At 44.4% G+C, this 19211-nt stretch overlaps 2 protein-coding genes across 7 annotated transcripts in view; one reads left to right on the top strand and one right to left on the bottom strand.

Annotated features, from left to right (window-relative positions):
* The window catches only part of FBXL13 (F-box and leucine rich repeat protein 13), a 183904-nt gene that overhangs the window by 76251 nt on the left and 88442 nt on the right, over positions 1-19211 (top strand). For all 5 annotated transcript variants that reach the window (XM_050925534.1, XM_050925516.1, XM_050925507.1 and 2 more), the window contains exon 10: positions 14781-14833. In XM_050925534.1, coding sequence (XP_050781491.1) covers positions 14781-14833 — 53 coding nt within the window. The remainder of the gene's footprint in view (positions 1-14780; positions 14834-19211) is intronic.
* The window catches only part of LRRC17 (leucine rich repeat containing 17), a 39954-nt gene that overhangs the window by 3740 nt on the left and 17003 nt on the right, over positions 1-19211 (bottom strand). For both annotated transcript variants that reach the window (XM_050926013.1, XM_050926009.1), the window contains exons 2-3: positions 6055-6947; positions 1743-1898 (exon numbers count right to left, since the gene is read on the bottom strand). In XM_050926013.1, the coding sequence (XP_050781970.1) occupies positions 1743-1898; positions 6055-6820 (922 nt within the window). In that variant the 5' untranslated portion in view covers positions 6821-6947. The remainder of the gene's footprint in view (positions 1-1742; positions 1899-6054; positions 6948-19211) is intronic.

Genomic DNA, 19211 nt, shown 5'->3' with positions numbered 1-19211 from the left:
ATTAAACAATATTCTTATATACATTGGTCAAAAATCACTGGTTTATATTTTTTATTAAAAGGCTACTATAAAGGCTTCTAGTAAACTGAAACATAAAAGTGTGGATCTACTCTGAGAAGTGACACGTAAACCTTCACAACAGATCTGGTGTATTCAGAGTCACTTGCACTTAATTTACTGAGAAATATAAATTTTCTCTGCTTGTTTACTCCTGTTAGCACAATAGAGATTACACAGCAAAGAGCTGGTGAGCTGGAATCTAACTGTGCGTCATGAGAGAATTGTTCCAGTAATCAGTTATATTGGTGCCACACTCATAATTACCAGTAATATAGGTTTTGCAGGCCAAATCAGAAATTCATTGACATCTCCGCAGCTCCACTGTCTTCAAATTGTACTCAGGCCTTGACTAGACACTGGGTTGTACAGCTTTAACTATACTGGCAATGGGGCTACCCAAGTGAAATGAATGCTGGTCTGTACACAGATTTTGTTCTGGTATAACTATTTTGGTTAGGGATATGATGTTTTTTGGGCTGAAATAGCTATACTGGTATGCATGCCTAATGTGGACATAGTTGTACTGGTATAAAGGTGCTTTATGCTGGTATAATTTATGTCCCTTTTCATATGGGAATAAGCAAAACACTTGTATACTGGTATAACTATGTCCACACTAGGGGGAGTTTACCACTTTAACTATATCAGTAAAGCTGTACAACCTTTTTTAGGTAGGCAAGGCAAGACAACAGAATTGCGGAGATATGAGTAAATTTCTGATTTGGCCTATCCATCTATTACTGGTAATAATGATGAGAAAGAGTTAATCTAATTTTACAGTTAATTCCCACCCAGCTTAAGTTTGCTGGGCTGCTAGTTATGAAAAAACAAACCCTACTTACTGAGTATATTTGATAGGGAGCCAATGAGAGACAATAAACATGGAATTAAACAACGGCATTTTTATAAAACCGCATTTCAGAGAAAAACCCACCTTTTAAATAAACTCACTTTGTGGTCATGATATAGCACAGAACTTAGTTTAAGGAGTCTAGTAATGTATTATTTTTTACCTCTTAAACACTATTTTATTGATGTCACTGTTGTCCACTGTTACTAAACTTCTAGAATGCTACAGCAGAAAGCAGTCTATTCATGTTTGTGTTCCTTACTTCTGTCTCCTTCCTGTTTCTGACTGTTTTCATCATATAAAAATATACACACATACTGAACAAATAGTCTACAATATTTTGCACTAAATCAATGCTATTTTGAGATCTAGTAATATAACAAAGTGTCTCAAAAATATCAAATTTCATTAACTTTTTCAGTCTCTATGTTATAGTGACTCCTATAATTTAAAAGCAGCCATATAAACTTAAGCCAAATTTTGTCAGATTTGGCAAGTAGTGTTTAAAGATATATTTAATTACATAGCATTTGGGTATTGATTAGTCTTAAGTCCCAAAAATTCCATTTTTGCTCCTTTTCTGCTTGAAATTAAGAGTACCCAAAATCCATGCTTGCTACATTGACTTCAGTGGGGTTGCCCAAGATGCATGTCCGCAGTTTGGCTCTATAAAATCAATGCATCTGAGGGCAGAATTTGGTCCAAGCTGTTAAGTTTTCTGATCTTCTAGATTTTTCTCATTTAGAATATATATGATAAAGACATAGCCAATGCTAATAATTAATAAAGCACACAGTTTACTATTTGTATAAATATATAGAGTTGTTCTTACCAGGATCTATGTAAACTATTCCATTACTGCTAAGGTTTAATATCTTCAGTTCATTAACATCTTCAAACTCCTTGGCTCGTAGTTGTTTGATTTTGTTGTTAGATAAATCAAGTTTAACAATATCTGGAGGTATGTTAGCAGGAACTTGCTTTAACTCTTAAAAAAAATGAAAAGATGGATGTTATATTGTCTATAGATTATCTCTACTACTTGCATGTCGCTGTAAGAGCAGTTTGTGCTAGGATATAAAGATGACCTGTGTTCCTTGCATTTAGAGATAGATAGGGGTGTAACTTTCAGAAAAATACAATTTTGAAAGTATCATAGAATGTCAGGGTTGGAAGGGACCTCAGAAGGTTATCTAGTCTACCCTCCTGACAGATTTTTGCCCCAGATTCCTAAATGGCCCCCTCAAGGATTGAACTCTCAACCCTGGGTTTAAGCAGGCCATTGCTCAAACCCCTAGAACCATCCCCCCCATGCTTACTAAGCATCTGGGAAAAAAACAGAAATACTTCATATATCTTGCATCTTTCTAATTCCCTTCCTGCTCCTTCTGTTCATCTAGCACGGACCACCCCTGATACATTCTCAGTCTTTTCACACTGTTAATGTGAAAGTTATTTCTCATGCAGCTACTGTTGACTGGAACAGCCTAACATGACTGTCCATTTTTACGTTTCATCTGAAATAATTTCTCTTCTTTATGCTAGTACATAGTAACATCTCTTCCTATACTTGAAATTTTTATTTTAACTTGTATGCAGCTAATTAATGGTACAAAAGTGCTATACAAACGAAGGGCTTGATTGTAGTGCACTTTCTCACTTAAATGAAACTAGTGGGGCTACTTGTGTGAGTAGGTGTTCATCACTGTGAGAAAGTGTTCCAGAATCAGACCCTAGGATACTGTATTGTACCATTTGTTTCACACTATCAAAAGTTGATGTGTTCTAAGTATTAACAGCAATGAAAATACTATAGTTGCTATCCTTATGTAAAGCACTGAGGCATTTCTAGGCTTTTTGTATATATCTATGCCATACACACCTCTACCCAGCTATAACACGACCCAATATAACATGGGTTCGCGTATAGCGTGGTAGCAGCAGGGCTCTGGTGGCGCTTTAAAGGGTCTGGGGCTCTGGCTGCTGCGGGGAGCCTTGGGCCCTTTAAATCACCACTGGAGCCCTGCTGCTGCTACCCCGGGGCTGCGGCAGTGGGGCTACCCCGGTATAATGGGGTTTCAGCTATAACACAGTAGGGATTTTTAGCTCCCCACGACCGTGTTATAGCAAGGTAGAGGTGTGTATGGCTCACTATTACTATGTTACCTGAGCACCTCACAATCTTTAATATATTTATCCTCACAACACCACTATGAAGTAGGGAAGTACTATTAATCTTGTTTTACAGATTGGGAACTAAGTAACAAAGACTCTGTGTGACTTACCCAAGGTCACATAGGAAGTCTGTGTCAGAAAAGGACATTGGACTTGGATTTACCAAGTCCAGGGCTAGTGCCCTTCCTTCAATGAGCTAAATTCTGCTTAGACAGGCTTCTTACTCCCTGACTTCTTTTAAGGTCCGTTGCATAGCCCACATGAGCAGCAGGTGGAATTTCAAATCCTGCTCTCAAAGGAGCACAGTCTGGCTACATGGTACCCCAAAAGTTATGAGGAGGCTGTGCAAGAAAGATCCAAAGTGATGGCTTTAACACCTAATGAACCACATAGAGTGAGAAGGAAATAATGTGTCCCAAGAAAAGATTTAGCAATGTGCCTTTGAGGCACAGAAAAGTAGTAGTGCTAGAGGAAGCATTTTTTAAAATGTATAATTTTGTTGGCAGGCACTTTGATTTTTTATCAAGAGCTAGTTCTGTATCTATTTTTGGGAAAAAAACATTTTATTTTGGCTGACATGATGATGTTTAAGAAGTAGCCACTGTGAATGCCTGGGGACAGATCCTCAGCAGATGTAAACTGTTAGAGTTCCATTGACTTTGGAGCTCTGACAGTATAACTAGCTAAGGATCTGCCCCAGTGTCACTACTTTTCTTAATGGTTTATCAACCCAGAGGTTCAGCTTACTTCTTATGGTTTCCCAGAGACTGTATAAGAGAGTTTAATGGAAGAACTGTATCATATCAGACTTATTCATCTAGTTCCATTGAGATACTGTAGCATCATTATTTCTAATAACATTTTAAGATCCAAATTATAGTGGATTTTGTAATTTATCCAAAATTTCCACTGAGATTTGATCACATACATGGAAATATGTTTTCTTATCATACTTTGTCACTGGACCAGTTTGTGTCTGAGTTCAACTGCACTAACTTTAAAATCAGTGAGATAAAGAGAGTGAAAAACAAAATCAAAACCCTAACAGCATTGTAAGTAAGAAATGAATAAAAGTGAGCTAGGAGGAAAGGGTAATAGGGAAAATCAAAAGGAGGAAGTAGCCTTATAGGGAAAGAATGGGGGAAGGAGGAGGAAGAAGAACAGGAATGAGCACTGGGGAAAAGGAGGTAGGAGGACAGAAGATTTCTGACATGACATACAGATTGTGTACACCATGTGGTCACAGGCTGAAGCCTTTAATTTATGTACATTTCTTGTCTCCTCATACTGACTTCTGAGCTTTTCTATCCTTCTTCTAGCTGACACAGAGAGCAGCAAAGACAGAGTCTCCCTGGAATCAAGGGTAGGGGACAGGAACACAATGAAAGCAGGTTTCAGTGTGGTAGCCATGTTAGTCTGTGTCAGCAAAAAGAATGAGGAGTATTTGTGGCACCTTAGAGACTACAAATTTATTTGGGCATAAGCTTTCATGGGCTAAAACCCACTTCATCCAATGGGTTTTAGCCCACGAAAGCTTATGCCCAAATAAATTTGTTAGTCTCTAAGGTGCCACAAGTACTCCTCATTCTTTTTACAATAAAAGCAGTTATATAAATGTACAGTCACAGTAAAGCAAATGGAAGAAAATAGCACAGCAGGTTGGCAAGCGTGTTACAAGATAAAAATAGCTAACAGTCAGGCACTACAGTTTTGGATTTTGCAAAAATTGGGCAAAATCCTCCCCAAGTAGACTACTTCTACATCTTTGTACTGTTTTTTATTTTATGTTTTGTAAAGTTGAAGCATGAACTGAATGCAGTTTGCAATGGGTGTAACCAGAGAACAGTTCTCATCAGAATTTTTTTTGGTTTTCTTTGGTAGTTCTCATGGGATAAAATATGGGAAATAAAAAGCATAGACAAACCTGGACTTGTATGTTTACATCTCCCAGATGTCAAGTATCAGAGGGCTAGCCATGTTAGTCCGGATCTGTAAAAGCAGCAAGGAGTCCTGTGGCATCTTATAGACCAACATGTTTTGGAGCATGAGTTTTCGTGGGTGAGTACATCCAACGAAGTGGGTATTCACCCACGAAAGCTCATGCTCCAAAACGTCTGTTAGTCTATAAGGTGCCATAGGACTCTGCTGCTTTTACAGATCTCCCAGATGGGCAACTATTTACTCTTCAGGTTCAGTTATGGCTCCTAAGACCCTGAGATGCGTTTAGGGAAGGGAGGAAGCACTCTTCCTAGTAGCAGTGCCTGGAAGCATATGACTTTGAAATGCCTCCTGGGCACTGGGAGGAAGAACAGGGAGAGGCTACAGCTGTTCAAAAGGAACAGCTGGTACTTTCAACTATGCAGGAAACCTGGTACACATAGGGTGGGACAACAATGTCTTTCCATTGAGTCGGGCCCTTTCTGGGGCCTCTGAGTGCTGCTGGCAGCTCCCTGCTATCAAATTATGGCTACCCTTGTGCACTGGAAGAGGGGGAAGAGCTCCCTGTGCTCTTCCCTCTGTCAGTGCAGTCAGTTTGAAACAACTATAATTTTGTTTGTAGATTTATTGGCATATGTAAAAGTAGCTTTACTGGAGTAAAACCAGTCAAAATTGGCTCTGCTGCTACAATAATTTAAGTATGTGCTTAACTCTGTTGTTGCGAGCACTCTTACTGATTTCAGTTGGAGTATTCAACTGAATACTAATATTCTGCTAATAAAATTAAATACATGCAGGAGTTTTTGCAGAATTCGTCTCTAAAATGGAAATGAAATACTGCAAGAATTCCAGTTACACTCTTTATAATCACAAGAACAAAGAATTCGTTAGTACCGTTTAAAAAAAAATAAAGCAGAAAATGTCTAGAACCATACTGATTTTCTATAACATACTTAACTAGAGAAGAAATATAACAGCAAAGAAGCAAGAACGTTAAACTTTGTCACTGAATTAAAAATAAGTAAACAAACCTTTTCTTTTGCAATCCAATGTTTGTATGGGAAATACATAAATATGACAAAGAGAGGAATCAAATTCTGGTTTGACAACTTTAGGCTTTGTTGCTGCTAGATTTTTGGGGTCCAGTCTTTCCTCTTCAGTACATAGACGTTCAACTTTTATCTGCTTTAGCTTTTGATCTTTCAGTTCTATTGGGTGTACACACTTGGCATAATTTCCCAAGTTCCTGTTTGTTGGAACCTGCAACATCGTAATAAGAGTTTCCATCTCACAGGTGCAATGCCAAGGATTATCATAAAGACGTAGATAGTTTAGAAGGGGCATATAAATAAAAACTTCCTCTGACAAAATCTTAATCTGGTTATGCTGAAGTAAGAGTGTGGTAAGTTTGTTTAAACCAAAAAAAGCCTCACTTCCAATTTTTGATATTTCATTCTGTTGTAAATCCAGACTTTTTAATGTTTTATACTTGGAAAACATATTATTCTTCAGTTTGCGAATCCTATTTCTTGCTAGCAGCATGTGTCTTAAATCCTCAGGCCAATCAGGAGACACAAAAGTCAGTTTCCTTTCATGGCAATCTAAGTATTTCTCATGAAGGTAAGTATACACATCACAGGGGAGGCCTGGGGCATAATGCTTAACAGTACTAGATGCTTTTCTTAAGCTGTTTGTCCTTCCATTATTTGCTTTGTTTCTCAAACTCCCATTCCTTGTCTTCCTAAAGTAGGCTGCTTTACAAAAGAAAAGTAGTATTATAATAGTAACCACTTTCATTCTGACATCCAGCTGGCCCCAATTACTTTCTGTGACAGCTGGAACAGTCAAAGTATTCCTTTGCAATATAAGTTTGGAGCTAATATTGTTCCGGATTGAGGAGGTACAGCTGGTGGATGTGGAATCCCTGTGTAGGAAGAAAAGTGGAATATTAGAAAGTGTAAAATAGACATTTTCACAGAGATTGATACTTAAAATGAACCATTACAAAATGGTTCAGCCAGCACACTAGATTCATTCAGAACTTGAAAATTTCTCTGACAGGGACATTAAGGTCACTTATTGTTTAGTTGTTTTCACGCTCTCTATGATCCACTTTCATTCACTTTGATTAAATTTAGCAAGCTGTCAAAATACAGGGCTAGATTCTAGCTGGCTTTCGTTTAAGTGCACATACAGATTCAGGGGAAGGGCACAAGGATTCCTTTGCCCCATTGTGCCCTCTGCAGAAGAATCAAGCACAGTGCCAGTCCCTGGTACCATGGGCATGCAAGGACTCTCCCCTCCTAGCACACAAGGAGTGCATATCATCCCAGAGGAACTGGCCAGCTGGAGAGAGTGGAGAATGCCCTCATTCTTAAGGGATGGTAAAGCATGTGCATTCCTCCTGTGTTCTGTGGAGGCATAATCCCTCCTGGAGTTCCCTTTGGTGTGATGTGGCTTTATATGTGCCTACTCAGGGCTGTGTACCAAGTATACAATGTGGTCATAAAATTGTATGTTGGCAGGGACTTGTTAAACCCTGAGGTTCTCTCATTATCTGCTGTTTACTCCTCTTGCGTGATTCCAGCTGTTTGCAGGCCAAAGAGGGCCGGATGTGACTCCCTCTGGATCCTGTTCAGTATTGTTTATGAGTCAGCTGCAGGACAATGCATGATTCCCTTGGCCTGTGCACGATGTCTCTGCAGGATGCACAGTCCTTGTTGGTCTGAGAACTTTGAACAAATCACACTTTTCAACACATACCATTATATGGTAGTTTTGTGTACCACTATACCATCACTGTGGTCTCAAAGGCCTTGTCTTCACTAGGAAAAAGGTGTATTCTTAACTCACGTTAACTAACATGAGATACAATTATATTGAAGGCAGTTTTAGTTTATACATGAGTTAGGGGGTGCAATTGCGTAGCTAGTGGGGTGCAGGTAGGGTGACCAGATATCCTGATTTTATAGGGACAGTCCCAATTTTTGGGTCTTTTTCTTTTATAAGATCCTATTACCCCCCACCTCCGTCCTCATTTTTCACACTTGCTGTCTGGTCACCCTAGGTGCAGGGGATGCAGCCGCTTCCCCTCAGCACATTTTCCCAACAGCAGCGCCTTAATTAGGGGTTACCATGGCACCAGTGGGCGGGGCCCATGCTCTGCTCTGAAGCTTGGCCTGCCGGGCTGGCAGAGAGAGGGCAGTGGCAACCGAGAAGGTTACTGGGCATGCTCAGTTTGGGTGAGCGTGCTCAGTACACCCAGAGTAGGGAATTGGGAGCAGGAGCTGTTTGTGTCGTTACACTGGCACTGGGCTCCTGCAGGCAAGGGGGCAGCGCGGCCAGAAGAGCGAGGGGTGGCGCAGCATGGCAGCCTGCAGCTCGACCAGAGGCGCCGTGGGGAGGCAGCGCGGCCAGAGGAACCATTGGGGAGGGAGTGCAGCGTGGAAGCTCGCAGCACGGCCGGAGGAGCCATGGGGGGAGCGGTGCGGCTGGAGGAGTGAGGGGGGTGCAGCATGGCAGCCCACAGCGTGGCTGGAGGAGCCATAGGGTGGCTGCGGGGGTGGCACGGCATGGCCAGAGGTGCCATGGGGGTGGGGTATGGCACGGCAGGAGGAGCCAGCCAAGGTGGGGGGGCGGAGGGGCCGGAGGAAGAGCCAAGGGGGCATGGCCAGAAGAGAAGCCAAGAGGGGCGCCTTTTTGATGTTTGCTCCCCCTGCTCTTAGAACCTGGCTACGCCACTGAGCAGGTGAAGATGAAGCTGTGGGAAAGCCTGTAATTTACCTTGACCTGTTAACTCATGTGAGAACTACAGACTGTCTGGTCTTCAGTAAGATTTTACTTTGTGCTAGTTAACTCGAGTGCAGAACTCACCTTGTTCGCTAATGAGGATGCACCCAAAAAGTACAGTCTTTAAAAGGTAGAATAAGTCGCTGTCTCGTTATCACTGACCTATTTGTAATATTTCTTTATTTCGATCAGAAATCCAAAGTTTGAAACTTAGTTTTATAACAGAAAATGAAAAAAGTTGTCTTTAAAAGTATAATTTAGTTGTTTCTTGCTAAAATAAAAAAGTTTTATGCTGCTCCTGGATATAATTATTTTGTTGGCAAAGCCTCTGAATGGCTCCTCCGTTTTATTTCTGCACCTGCCAGCTCTCTCCTTATATCAACATTCTAGTAAAACACATAAACATCTTTAAAAAATGAACATTATAACTAGAGCCCTGTAAAATTCTTTTTATGTTTTATTATTTTTTGTGAATTTTTTTGTTTTATCCAATAAAATGTTGTTTTATTTCTTTTTATTACATTTACATTAATACAGTATCACATGACCATATATAAATCAAAACAATGTATAAATCCCAGTTTATCTATACAACATCATTTATTAACATTACTCATTATTCTATGCCTTGAGACACTCACCAACCCCCACGAGAGTTAGCCAACCCAAAATACTCCAGACAGCTCCTTAAGTTTCCCCCCTTGAAATTTACCTAGTACTACAGCTTCCAAATAACATCTACTTCTCTGTGCCCACTCAGTGACACAAACCTCATGGATCACCCCGGATCTTCCCAACCCCTATGACTTCCTTTACCAGTCCCTCCACCCCAATCTCCCTCTGTATCCCCAGGTTTCTCTATGCCCCTTTATATATTCCCTCTTTCACACTGAACCTCAATCTCCCCCAGCCCCAGAAATCCCTCCCCATCACCCCTTAAATATTTCCCCTCCCCCATTGTGCACCATAACCCCATCCCCCGTTAGTCCCAGGGACACCTCTCCTATCCTCCTCCACCATTGAGCCCCAACCTTCCCCCCATTAGCCTCTCTTCCATGAGAAAATCAGGGTCCTTCCCTGAGGGGTGGGAAGCCCTGCAGGGGAAGCTGTAGAGTAAGCCAGCCCCATATTCACACTGGAACAGCAGCTCCTGTCCTGCAGGGCAGGACCCGGCTCCCCTCTCCAGCTGGCCCTTGAGGTTACAGTACACTCAGGTTTGGCTCCTCTGTCTTGATGAAAGGGGGCAACTGGGCCAAATTTGAGTGAGTGGCACTGCAATTCCAAATTTGACCAGCCTGCCCTCCCATTATGATGGAGGGGTGGCCAGGCCAAAGCTGAGCAGCATTGTGACCCCGTGTGCCAGGTCACAGCACCTGGAGTAGGGAGTTGGGCCCAACTGCATAGGGCAGGAGCTGCCGCTGCAGGCTGAGTTTCATGTTATGTCATTTTTATGTTCATTTTTGTTTTATTTCTTTATTTTGCATTTGCAAAATACATAGGGCTCTAATTATAATTACTGATTTTGACCATTACATTCTGTGAAAAATAAAAGGAATTTTATTTATTAGTTTTTGGAAATCAGATGTTGTTCACTTGACTAGGGTTGCCAGCAGTCCCATATTACAAGGTATGTCCCTAATTTAAATAGAAAATTGCCTGTCCCATACTAAATCAGTGTGGAACGCTTTTTATCCCATATTTCAACAGCAGTGGGGCAGTACTCACGGATTCATCTTTCCACTTCCCTCCCAATCCTGGCCCTTGAGCGTGGCCCCATCTGCTTTCCCCATGCAGCACTGAAGGGCCAGGGAGGAAAGTGGAAAGATGCACCCATGAGTACTGGCCCATTGCTGTTGAAATATGGGGTAAAAAGCGTTCCTCTACCGACTCCAGCTCTTGAGCGCAGCCTCATCTGCTTTCCCTGTGCAAGCTCCATATGGCAGGGCAAGTGGATGGAGATATGTGTCCTGGACCTGTACTGAAGGGCCAGGATCAGGAAGGGGCTCTGTCTGGCAGGGGGGATCTGTACTTCCAGGGAGTGGTGAGCTGGAGCCAGTTCGCAAGAACCAGTTGTTAAATTTAGAAGCCGGTGTAGAACCGGTTATTAAAGGGGCCGGTGGGTGGGTGGGTAAACTCCAGTCCGCGGGCCACATCCGGCCCGCCTGAGCTCCCAGCTGAGGAGGCTCCCTCGGCCCCTCCCTCACTTCCACCCCCGCCACACACAGAGCCCCAGTGCGCTGTGCTGCCGGCGCCAGCGCTCTGGGCAGCTCTGCAGCTCCTGCTGCTTTGAGCAGCATGGTGAGGGGGCCAGGCCAGGAGGAGGGGTTGGATAAGGGGCAGGGAGTGGTTGGAGGGGACGACGGTCTGGGGGGGCAGTCAGGGGATGGGGAACGGGGGATTGGGTAGGCATGGGAGTTCTGGTGGTCTTTCGGGGTGGTGGCGGATGGGGTCAGGGCAGTGAGAGGGCAGGGAGTGGGGAGAGTTGGGTAGGGGGTGGGCTTCTGGGGGGCAGTTAGGGTAGGGATCTCGGGAGGGGGTGGTCAGGGGAGAAGGAGCAGGGGAGGTTGATGGGTTGCGGGTTCTGAGGGGGGCAGTCGGGGGCAGGACGTGGGTTGGGGTTGGAGGGGGGGAGACAGGAACGTGGGGCTTGTACTCACTGCGTGGTTCCCTACCAGGTCTTCAGGGGGCAGGGGGTCTTCACTCACTCCGGGTAAAGGACCCGCTGCCGAAATGCCGCCGAAAACCCAGAGCGAGTGAAGATGCCCCCGCCGCCGAAGTGCCACCGAGGACCTGGTAGGGAACCGGTTATTAGGATTTTGAGAGCTCATCACTGCTCCCAGGTGTAGTCTCCTAGTGTGTAGAGTTTCTGCCAATGTCCCCAACAGGGTGCACAGCACCGTAGTGGGCAAAGACAAGTAATTGCAGACTCCAACTCAACTCCTGGCACCCAAGCAGAACCTGAACAGGAATCACAGCAACTGCTGGCTCAGCACCTGAGGCCCTGGGTTCTCTGCTGTATCCAGAGCTGGAGAGAGAGAAAGCCTAGGAAGCATGGTGGTGGAAGGAAAGGAACTTGTCCCCAGGGGTTCAGGTCAAGACTTGGGACATCTGAAGTCTGTTCTGTATTTTTAAATACAATATTGGCAACCCTAACTCTGACTGATTGTTCTAATCATGGTCATTAAGACTGGGATGCTCTGTATTATTTGGAACTGCGCCACACAAGCTCCAGAAGGTCTCTGATACTGGCAAATCCAAGGAAAGTCCTAAATGGACAAAAGAGGAATCTGGGGGAAGATAGCTAAGAAATGTGATTTATCTAAGTACTCTGTCTATTTCCCTCTAGTCCCCTAGGACTGAATTGGGGAAAAAACAGTAGTACTAAGCTCTGTCCACATACTACACTTCACTCTGTCATGGCACGAACATGAGATACTAATCTCAATAGATTGCGCAGCTCTTCCTGACATGATATTTTCTCTTTCTTCTCCTGTATATCAAATGTTAACATTTTAATTGTTTTAATTAGGCTCTGGAGTTAACAATCTGTTTAGATGAAGTGGAGCAGTTCACACTGCTCAGAGATATTTTTTTCAGACTGTCTGCAGACTCAAGGAGATGTCACTGCATCATTTACACTCAGTTCCCATTTAGAAGATTCTTTACAACCATATGTCATAACATTTCTTCCCAGATCTGGACCTTAGCGTCCAAAATATGGGTGTTAGCATGAAAACCTCCAAGCTTAGTTACCAGCTTGGACCTGGTAATTGCTGCCACCAGCCAGGAATTATACAGTGCCTAGCTCACTGTGGTCTCCCCAAAACCTTTCCTGGGGGACCCCAAGACTCAGATTCCTTGAGTCTCACAACAAAGGGGTATAAACCATTTCCCTTCCCCCTCCTCCCCTCCAGGTGTTCCCTCCTTGGGTTCCTGGAGAGATATTCAGAAGCAAGCTCCGTGAATCTAAACAGAGGGGTTCCACCCTCCCTGTTTCAAGTCCTTGAAACACAAGCACCGAGAGAGCTAACCTCTCTCCCCCCTCACCCAGAGGGTATGCAAAGTCAGGCTTAGTAAATCTAACACAAAGAGATTTTCCCTCTGACTTCTTCCTCCCACCAATTCCCTGGTGAGCTGCAGACTCAATTCCCTGGAGTCCCCACTAAAGAAAAACTCCAACAGGTCTTAAAAAGAAAGCTTTATATAAAAAGAATGAAAAAAAGGACATAAAAGGATCTCTGTAATAAGGTGACAATATACAGGGTCAATTGCTTAAAAGAAAAATGAATAAACAGCCTTATTCCAAAAGAATACAATTTAAAACATTCCAGCAACTACACACATGTAAATACAAAAAAAAAAAAACAATATAAACCTATTGTCTTACTATCCTTGTACTTACAACTTGGAAACAGAAGATTAGAAAGCCTGGAGATTCCTGTGGTCACTCTCAGAGCCGAGAGAAGAACAGACCCAAGACAAAGGACAAAGAACTCACACCCAAAACTTCCCTCCACCCAGATTTGAAAAAGTCTTGTTTCCTGATTGGTCCTCTGGTCAGGTGTTTGGTTCCCTGTGTTAACCCTTTACAGGTAAAAGAACATTAACCCTTAGCTATCTGTTTATGACACCATAAAGGCTAGAGATTTAATTTTTAAAATAAAGGCTTAGATTCTGTAGCCAACGATGGCAATTAATATGAAATATCAGCATACCTTAGTTCAGGTTCTGTTTTCCCCTCTGCTATCTGTAGAGGTGAGGCGTATTGTGGTTTTAGGATGGGGATATAGGGAGACATAGAGGTGGCATGACATTCCTGTAGTCTACCAATCATGGAGCTTATTTTAATGGGATGGAATCTTTTGAGTTGGCAAGTCCCTCTTAACAGCATTGTGTTTTTTCTTTCAAAGGGCTTTTAGTATGATAGTATACCAAGACTTTAGTTGAGGTCATTGTTTTCATAGAGAGGAATGTAGAGGCGTAATGTTGGATTAATTTTTGATTGCAGGTAAAAGCATATGTTTGGCAGCCCCTTTTTCAGATGTGTTATGTGAGAATAATTATTTAAAAGCTTTTCAAAATATTTCTTGTGATCAATATAAACATCTCATATTGAATCTCCCACATCAGGTGTCTGCCTCAGGATGAATTTATTTATTTATGTTTTTAAAAAAATCAGAATTAGATCAACCATTTCTGAGAATGAGAACAAGGAAAAGTACATCGTTTGCCCTTGTTGAAAAAAAATCTGACAATTATTTAATTGAGAAGCTCTAGCAACTCAATTTGTCAGGAGAGTTGTCTTTGTATCAGATATGTGCCTTCTGCTGCTCCTGTGAAAATCAACCTGATTTTGGCCAAATTATAAGCCTCTTATAGTTCACATATTTTAGTAGAGACTTGTTAGAGTTTGGCAGCTAAATTCTCTGAAGATTCCATAGTTTAGGGGATGAGGAGGACTTTCTTTCTAGTTGCTCCTTCTGGCTGCCAGGGGCCGCTGCAGTCTGAGGATCTGAGAGCAGGGAGACTATTTCCATGTGCTCTCAATTTCCTGTGGAAAATATAGTATATAATTGTGTAGTTAAATATTGTATCATAATGCATACGCACAGGAGAGCTGAATTAAGATTGGATGGGCAGCCTTAATTCTGGCATTTCCTAACTTTTGAGTCCTTGACTTTATAAGCTTATCATTCTTTTAACATAATTTTTAATGTAGTATGGGACATGAATTATCATGCCTCAGGACATAAGCCAGCCACTAAGTGATGGGGGCTGAAAACAACTTTTCTGATGAGTAAGTTATTCCATAATTGTCTTCTGCCTGGTTTCTTGGACTTTCTACTGAATCATCTGGTACTGGCCATTGTCAGGGACAGGACATCGAGGTAGATGGACTACTGGTCTGAGCCAGGGAATTCCAGCTGTTAATCTTTAACTCTAAAATTAAGTTTATCTTTTATTTTAGGTGAATGTAAAAATTTGCAAGATTTGAATGTCTCTGAATGCCAGGGATTAAATGTAAGTACTACCAATTTTCTTCACAACATTCAAATTATATATAGGTGGGGATAGGATTTTCAAAAAAGTGCCTATATGAATTAGGAATATAAGTTTTGAGGGACTTATGCTCCTAATTCACTTAGGTGCATTTGAAAATGCAACTGTGGACTTTAATAATAGTCAGAGATACTAAATTAGGGTTCTAATTTTGTTTTATTCAGTGCCAGAAAAAATGGTATACAAGACATGGATTCTTTTTAATAAATGGCTTTTAAATCTTTGCCAGTTATGGGAAAGGTTCATGGTGTACTATGTGTTTAAAGATGGCAAGAAATTCCAAGCCATTTTGTAGCATCCAAATATTTACTTACAACTACACTTTCTAATAATTTACTGGATAATACATGTGGATATTTTTTGTAATTTTTTTGGCTAAATTGACAAGATAATTACAGCTAATATTCTTCAAAATTAAGTAATCCTGAATAGATACTCTCTCGAAGATTCTTATTCCATTATTGCATGGAGTTGGAAGTGTCCTCTTAAAGTTTCTAAACATTTCAGGAACCCTCCAGTGGAAAGGTGATGACAGATGACTAGAGAGGAGTGGGAAAACAGATGAGCACTAGAATAAAAGTATAAAAATATTGCTAGAGCATACAGGGGTATAATCAGGAAGGCCAAGGCATGACTGGAGTTGCAGCTAGCAAGGGATGTGAAGGGTAATAAGAAGAGTTTCTACAGATATGTTAGCAACAAGAAGAAGGTCAGGGAAAGTGTGGGACCCTTACTGAATGGGAGAGGCAACCTAGTGACAGATGATGTGGAAAAAGCTGAAGTACTCAATGCTTTTTTTGCCTCAGTCTTCAAAGACAAGGTCAGCTCCCAGACTGCCGCACTGGGCAACACAGTATGGGGAGGAGGTGAGCAGCCCTCAGTGATGAAAGAACAGGTTAAGGACTATTTAGAAAAGCTGGACATGCACAAGTCCATGAGTCCAGATCTAATGCATCTGAGGGTGCTGAGGGAGTTGGATGATGTGATTGCAGAGCCATTGGCCATTATCTCTGAAAATTCATGGTGATCCGGGGAGGTCCCGGACAATTGGAAAAAGGCAAATATAGTGCTCATATTTAAAAAGAAAGAAAGAAAACTTGGGGAACTACAGACCGGAGAACATCACTTCAGTCCCCGGCAAAATCATGGAGCAGGTCTTCAAGGAATCCATTTTGAAGCACTTGGAGGAGAGGAAGGTGATCAGGGACAGGCAACATGGATTCGCCAAGGGCAAGTCATGCCTGACCAACATGATTGCCTTCTATGATGAGATAACTGGCTCTGTGGATATGGGAAAAGCAGTAGATGTGCTATATCTTGACTTTAGCAAAGCTTTTGATATGGTCTTCCACAGTATTCTTGCTAGCAAGTTAAAGAAGTATGGATTGGATGAATGGACTATAAGGTGGATAGAAAGCTGGCTAGATTATTGGTCTCAACAGGTAGTGATCAACGGCTGGATCAACGGCTTGATAGCCGATATCAAGCGGAGAGGCCCAGGGGTCAGTCCTGGGGTTGGTTTTGTTCAACATCTTTGTTAATGATCTAGATCAGGGGTAGGCAACCTATTGCACGCGTGACGAAGGTGGCACACGAGCTGATTTTCAGTAGCATTCACACTTCCCGGGTTCTGGCCACTGGTCCAAGGGGCTCTGCATTTTAATTTAATTTTAAATGAAGCTTCTTAAACATTTTAAAAACCTTGTTTACTTTACATACAACAATAGTTTAGTTATATATTATACACTTATAGAAAGAGACCTTCTAAAAACATGAATATGTATTACTGGCACACGAAACTTTAAATTAGAATGAATAAATGAAGACTCAGCACACCACTTCTGAAAGGTTTCTGACCCCTGATCTAGATGATCGGATGAATTGCACCCTCAGCAAGGTCGCAGATGACACTAAGCTGGAGGGAGAGGTAGATACATTGGAGGGCAAGGATAGGGTCCAAAGCAACCTAGACAAATTGGAGGATTGGGCCAAAAGAAATCTGATGAGGTTTAACAAGACCAAGTGCAGAGTCCTGCACTTAGGAAGGAAGAATCCAGTGGTGAGCTGGAGCCAGTTCCCACCGGTTCGCAGGAACCAGTTGTTAAATTTAGAAGCCCTTTTAGAACCGGTTGTCCCACAAGGGACAACTGGTTCGAAAAGGGCTTTTAAATTTAACAAAACCTCCAGCAGCTCCCTGCCCTTCCCCCGGCTCCAGCTCACCTCACTCAGCCTCTGCCTCCTCCCCTGAACGCTCTCCTGGCTTCTCCTCCCCCTCCCCGGCTTTCTGTGAATTAGCTATTCACGTGGGAAGCCTGGGAGGGCTGAGAAGGAAGCAGCGGCTTCCTGCAGGTGAGCTGGGGCAGAGGGGTGGGGGCGCGAGCGGGAGGAGGGCTCCAGGGCCGCACGGCTCTGGCATGGTCCTCAACCCCGGATGGTGCCTTTCTGGCCCCAGCTCCAACTGCGGCCCGCCAGGGGGCGCAGCTCTTGCCTGGCCCCAACCTCGGCCAGACGGTGCAGCTCTGGCCTGGCCCCTGGCCCCGGCCCCGACCTCGGCCGGGCAGCGCGTCTCTGGCCTGGCCCCTGGGCCCGGCCTTGACCTTGACTGGGCGGCGCGGCTCCTGCCTGGCCCCGATCTTGGCCGTTGGCGCGACTCCGGCCCGGCCCTCAGCCCCGGCCCAGCTCCAGCATCACCGGGCAGCGCGACTCTGGCCTGGCCCCAACGCTGGCTGGGTGGCGCAGCTCCGGTCTGGCCCCCGGCCCAGGCCCCGACCTCGGCCGGGCAGCGCGGCTTCAGCCTAGCTCCAACCTTGGCCGGGCGGCGCCTCTCTGGCCTGGCCCCCGGCCCAGGCCCCGACCTTAGCTGGGCGGTGCGGCTCCTGCCTGGCCCCCGGGCTCTGGCCCCAGCCGGGTGGCATGGCTCCTGTCCGACCCTCGGGTTCCGGCCCCAGCCGGGCGGCACAGCTCCAGCCCAGCCTGGCCCCTGGGCCCGGCCGGACGGCGCAGCTTGGGGCACCCTGGCTCCAGCCCCTGGGCCCGGTCCCAGCTGACCACCCTGGCTCCAGCCAAGCGGCTCCGGTCCCAACCCCGGGCCCGGCCCCCATCTCCAGGCAGCGCGGTGAGGGGGCAGGGAAGAGGTGTTGGATAGAGGGCAGGGGAGTTGGGGGGGTGGATTAGTGTCGGGGCAGTCAGAGGGCATGGGACAGGGGTATTGAATGGGGGCAAAGGTCCCGGGAGGGCAGTCAGGAAGGAGCAGGGATTGGATGGGGTGGTGGGGGGCAGTCAGGGGTAGGGATTCTGGGGGCAGTCAGGGGACAGAGAGAAGGGGTGGTTGGATGGGGCAGGGGTCTCGGGGTGCCATCAGGAATGAGAGGAGAGGTTGGGTGGGGCAGTCAGGGGACAGGGAAGGGGGTTGGATGGGGCAGGAGTCCCGGGGGGGGCACGACCCCCTCGTGGGGTGAGTAGGAGGAGGGAACTGGTTGTTAATATTTTGGCAGCTCATCACTTTAAGAATCCTATGTACCGCTACAGGCTGGGGACTGACTGGCTAAGCAACAATTCTGCAGAAAAGAACCTGGGGATTACAGTGTATGAGAAGCTGGATATGAGTCAGCAGTGTGCCCTTGTTGCCAAGAAGGCCAATGGCATATTGGTCTATATTAGTAGGAGCACTGCCAGCATATTGAGGGAAGTGATTATTGCCCTCTATTCTGCACTGGTGAGACCACACCTGGAGTATTGTGTCCAGTTTTGGTCCCCCCACTACAGAAGGGATGTGGACAAATTGGAGAGAGTCCAGCGGAGGGCAATGGAAATGGTTAGGGAGCTGGGGCACATGACTTAAGAGGAGAGGTTGAGGGAACTGGGCTTATTTAGTGTGCAGAAGAGAAGAGTCAGGGGATTTGATAGCAGCCTTCAGCTACCTGAAGGGGATTTCAAAGCTGATGGAGCTAGGCTGTTCTCAGTAGTGGCAGATGACAGAACAAGAAGCAATGGTCTAAAGTTGCAGTGAGGGAGGTCTAGGTTGGATATTAGGAAACACCATTTCACTAGGAGGGGGGTGAAGCATTGGAATGGGTTACCTAGGGAGGTGGTAGAATCTCCATCCTTAGAGGTTTTTAAGGTCAGGCTTGACAAAGCCCTTGCTGGGATGATTTAGTTGGTGTTAGCCCTGCTTTGAGCAGGGGATTGAACTAGATGACCTCCTGAGGTCTCTTCCAACCCTAAAATTCTATGATTCTGTGATTCTATGAAAGGTGTGTATTATATTGTCATAAACAGATAGCTAAGGGTTAATGTCTCTTTCATCTGAAGCACCTGACCAGAGGACCAATCAGGAAAC

The sequence above is a fragment of the Gopherus flavomarginatus genome, chromosome 1, assembly GCF_025201925.1.
Source record: "Gopherus flavomarginatus isolate rGopFla2 chromosome 1, rGopFla2.mat.asm, whole genome shotgun sequence".
Taxonomy (NCBI): Eukaryota; Metazoa; Chordata; order Testudines; family Testudinidae; genus Gopherus; species Gopherus flavomarginatus.
Note: the sequence above shows the minus strand (reverse complement) of the source record. Positions and strands in the feature narration are given on the sequence as shown.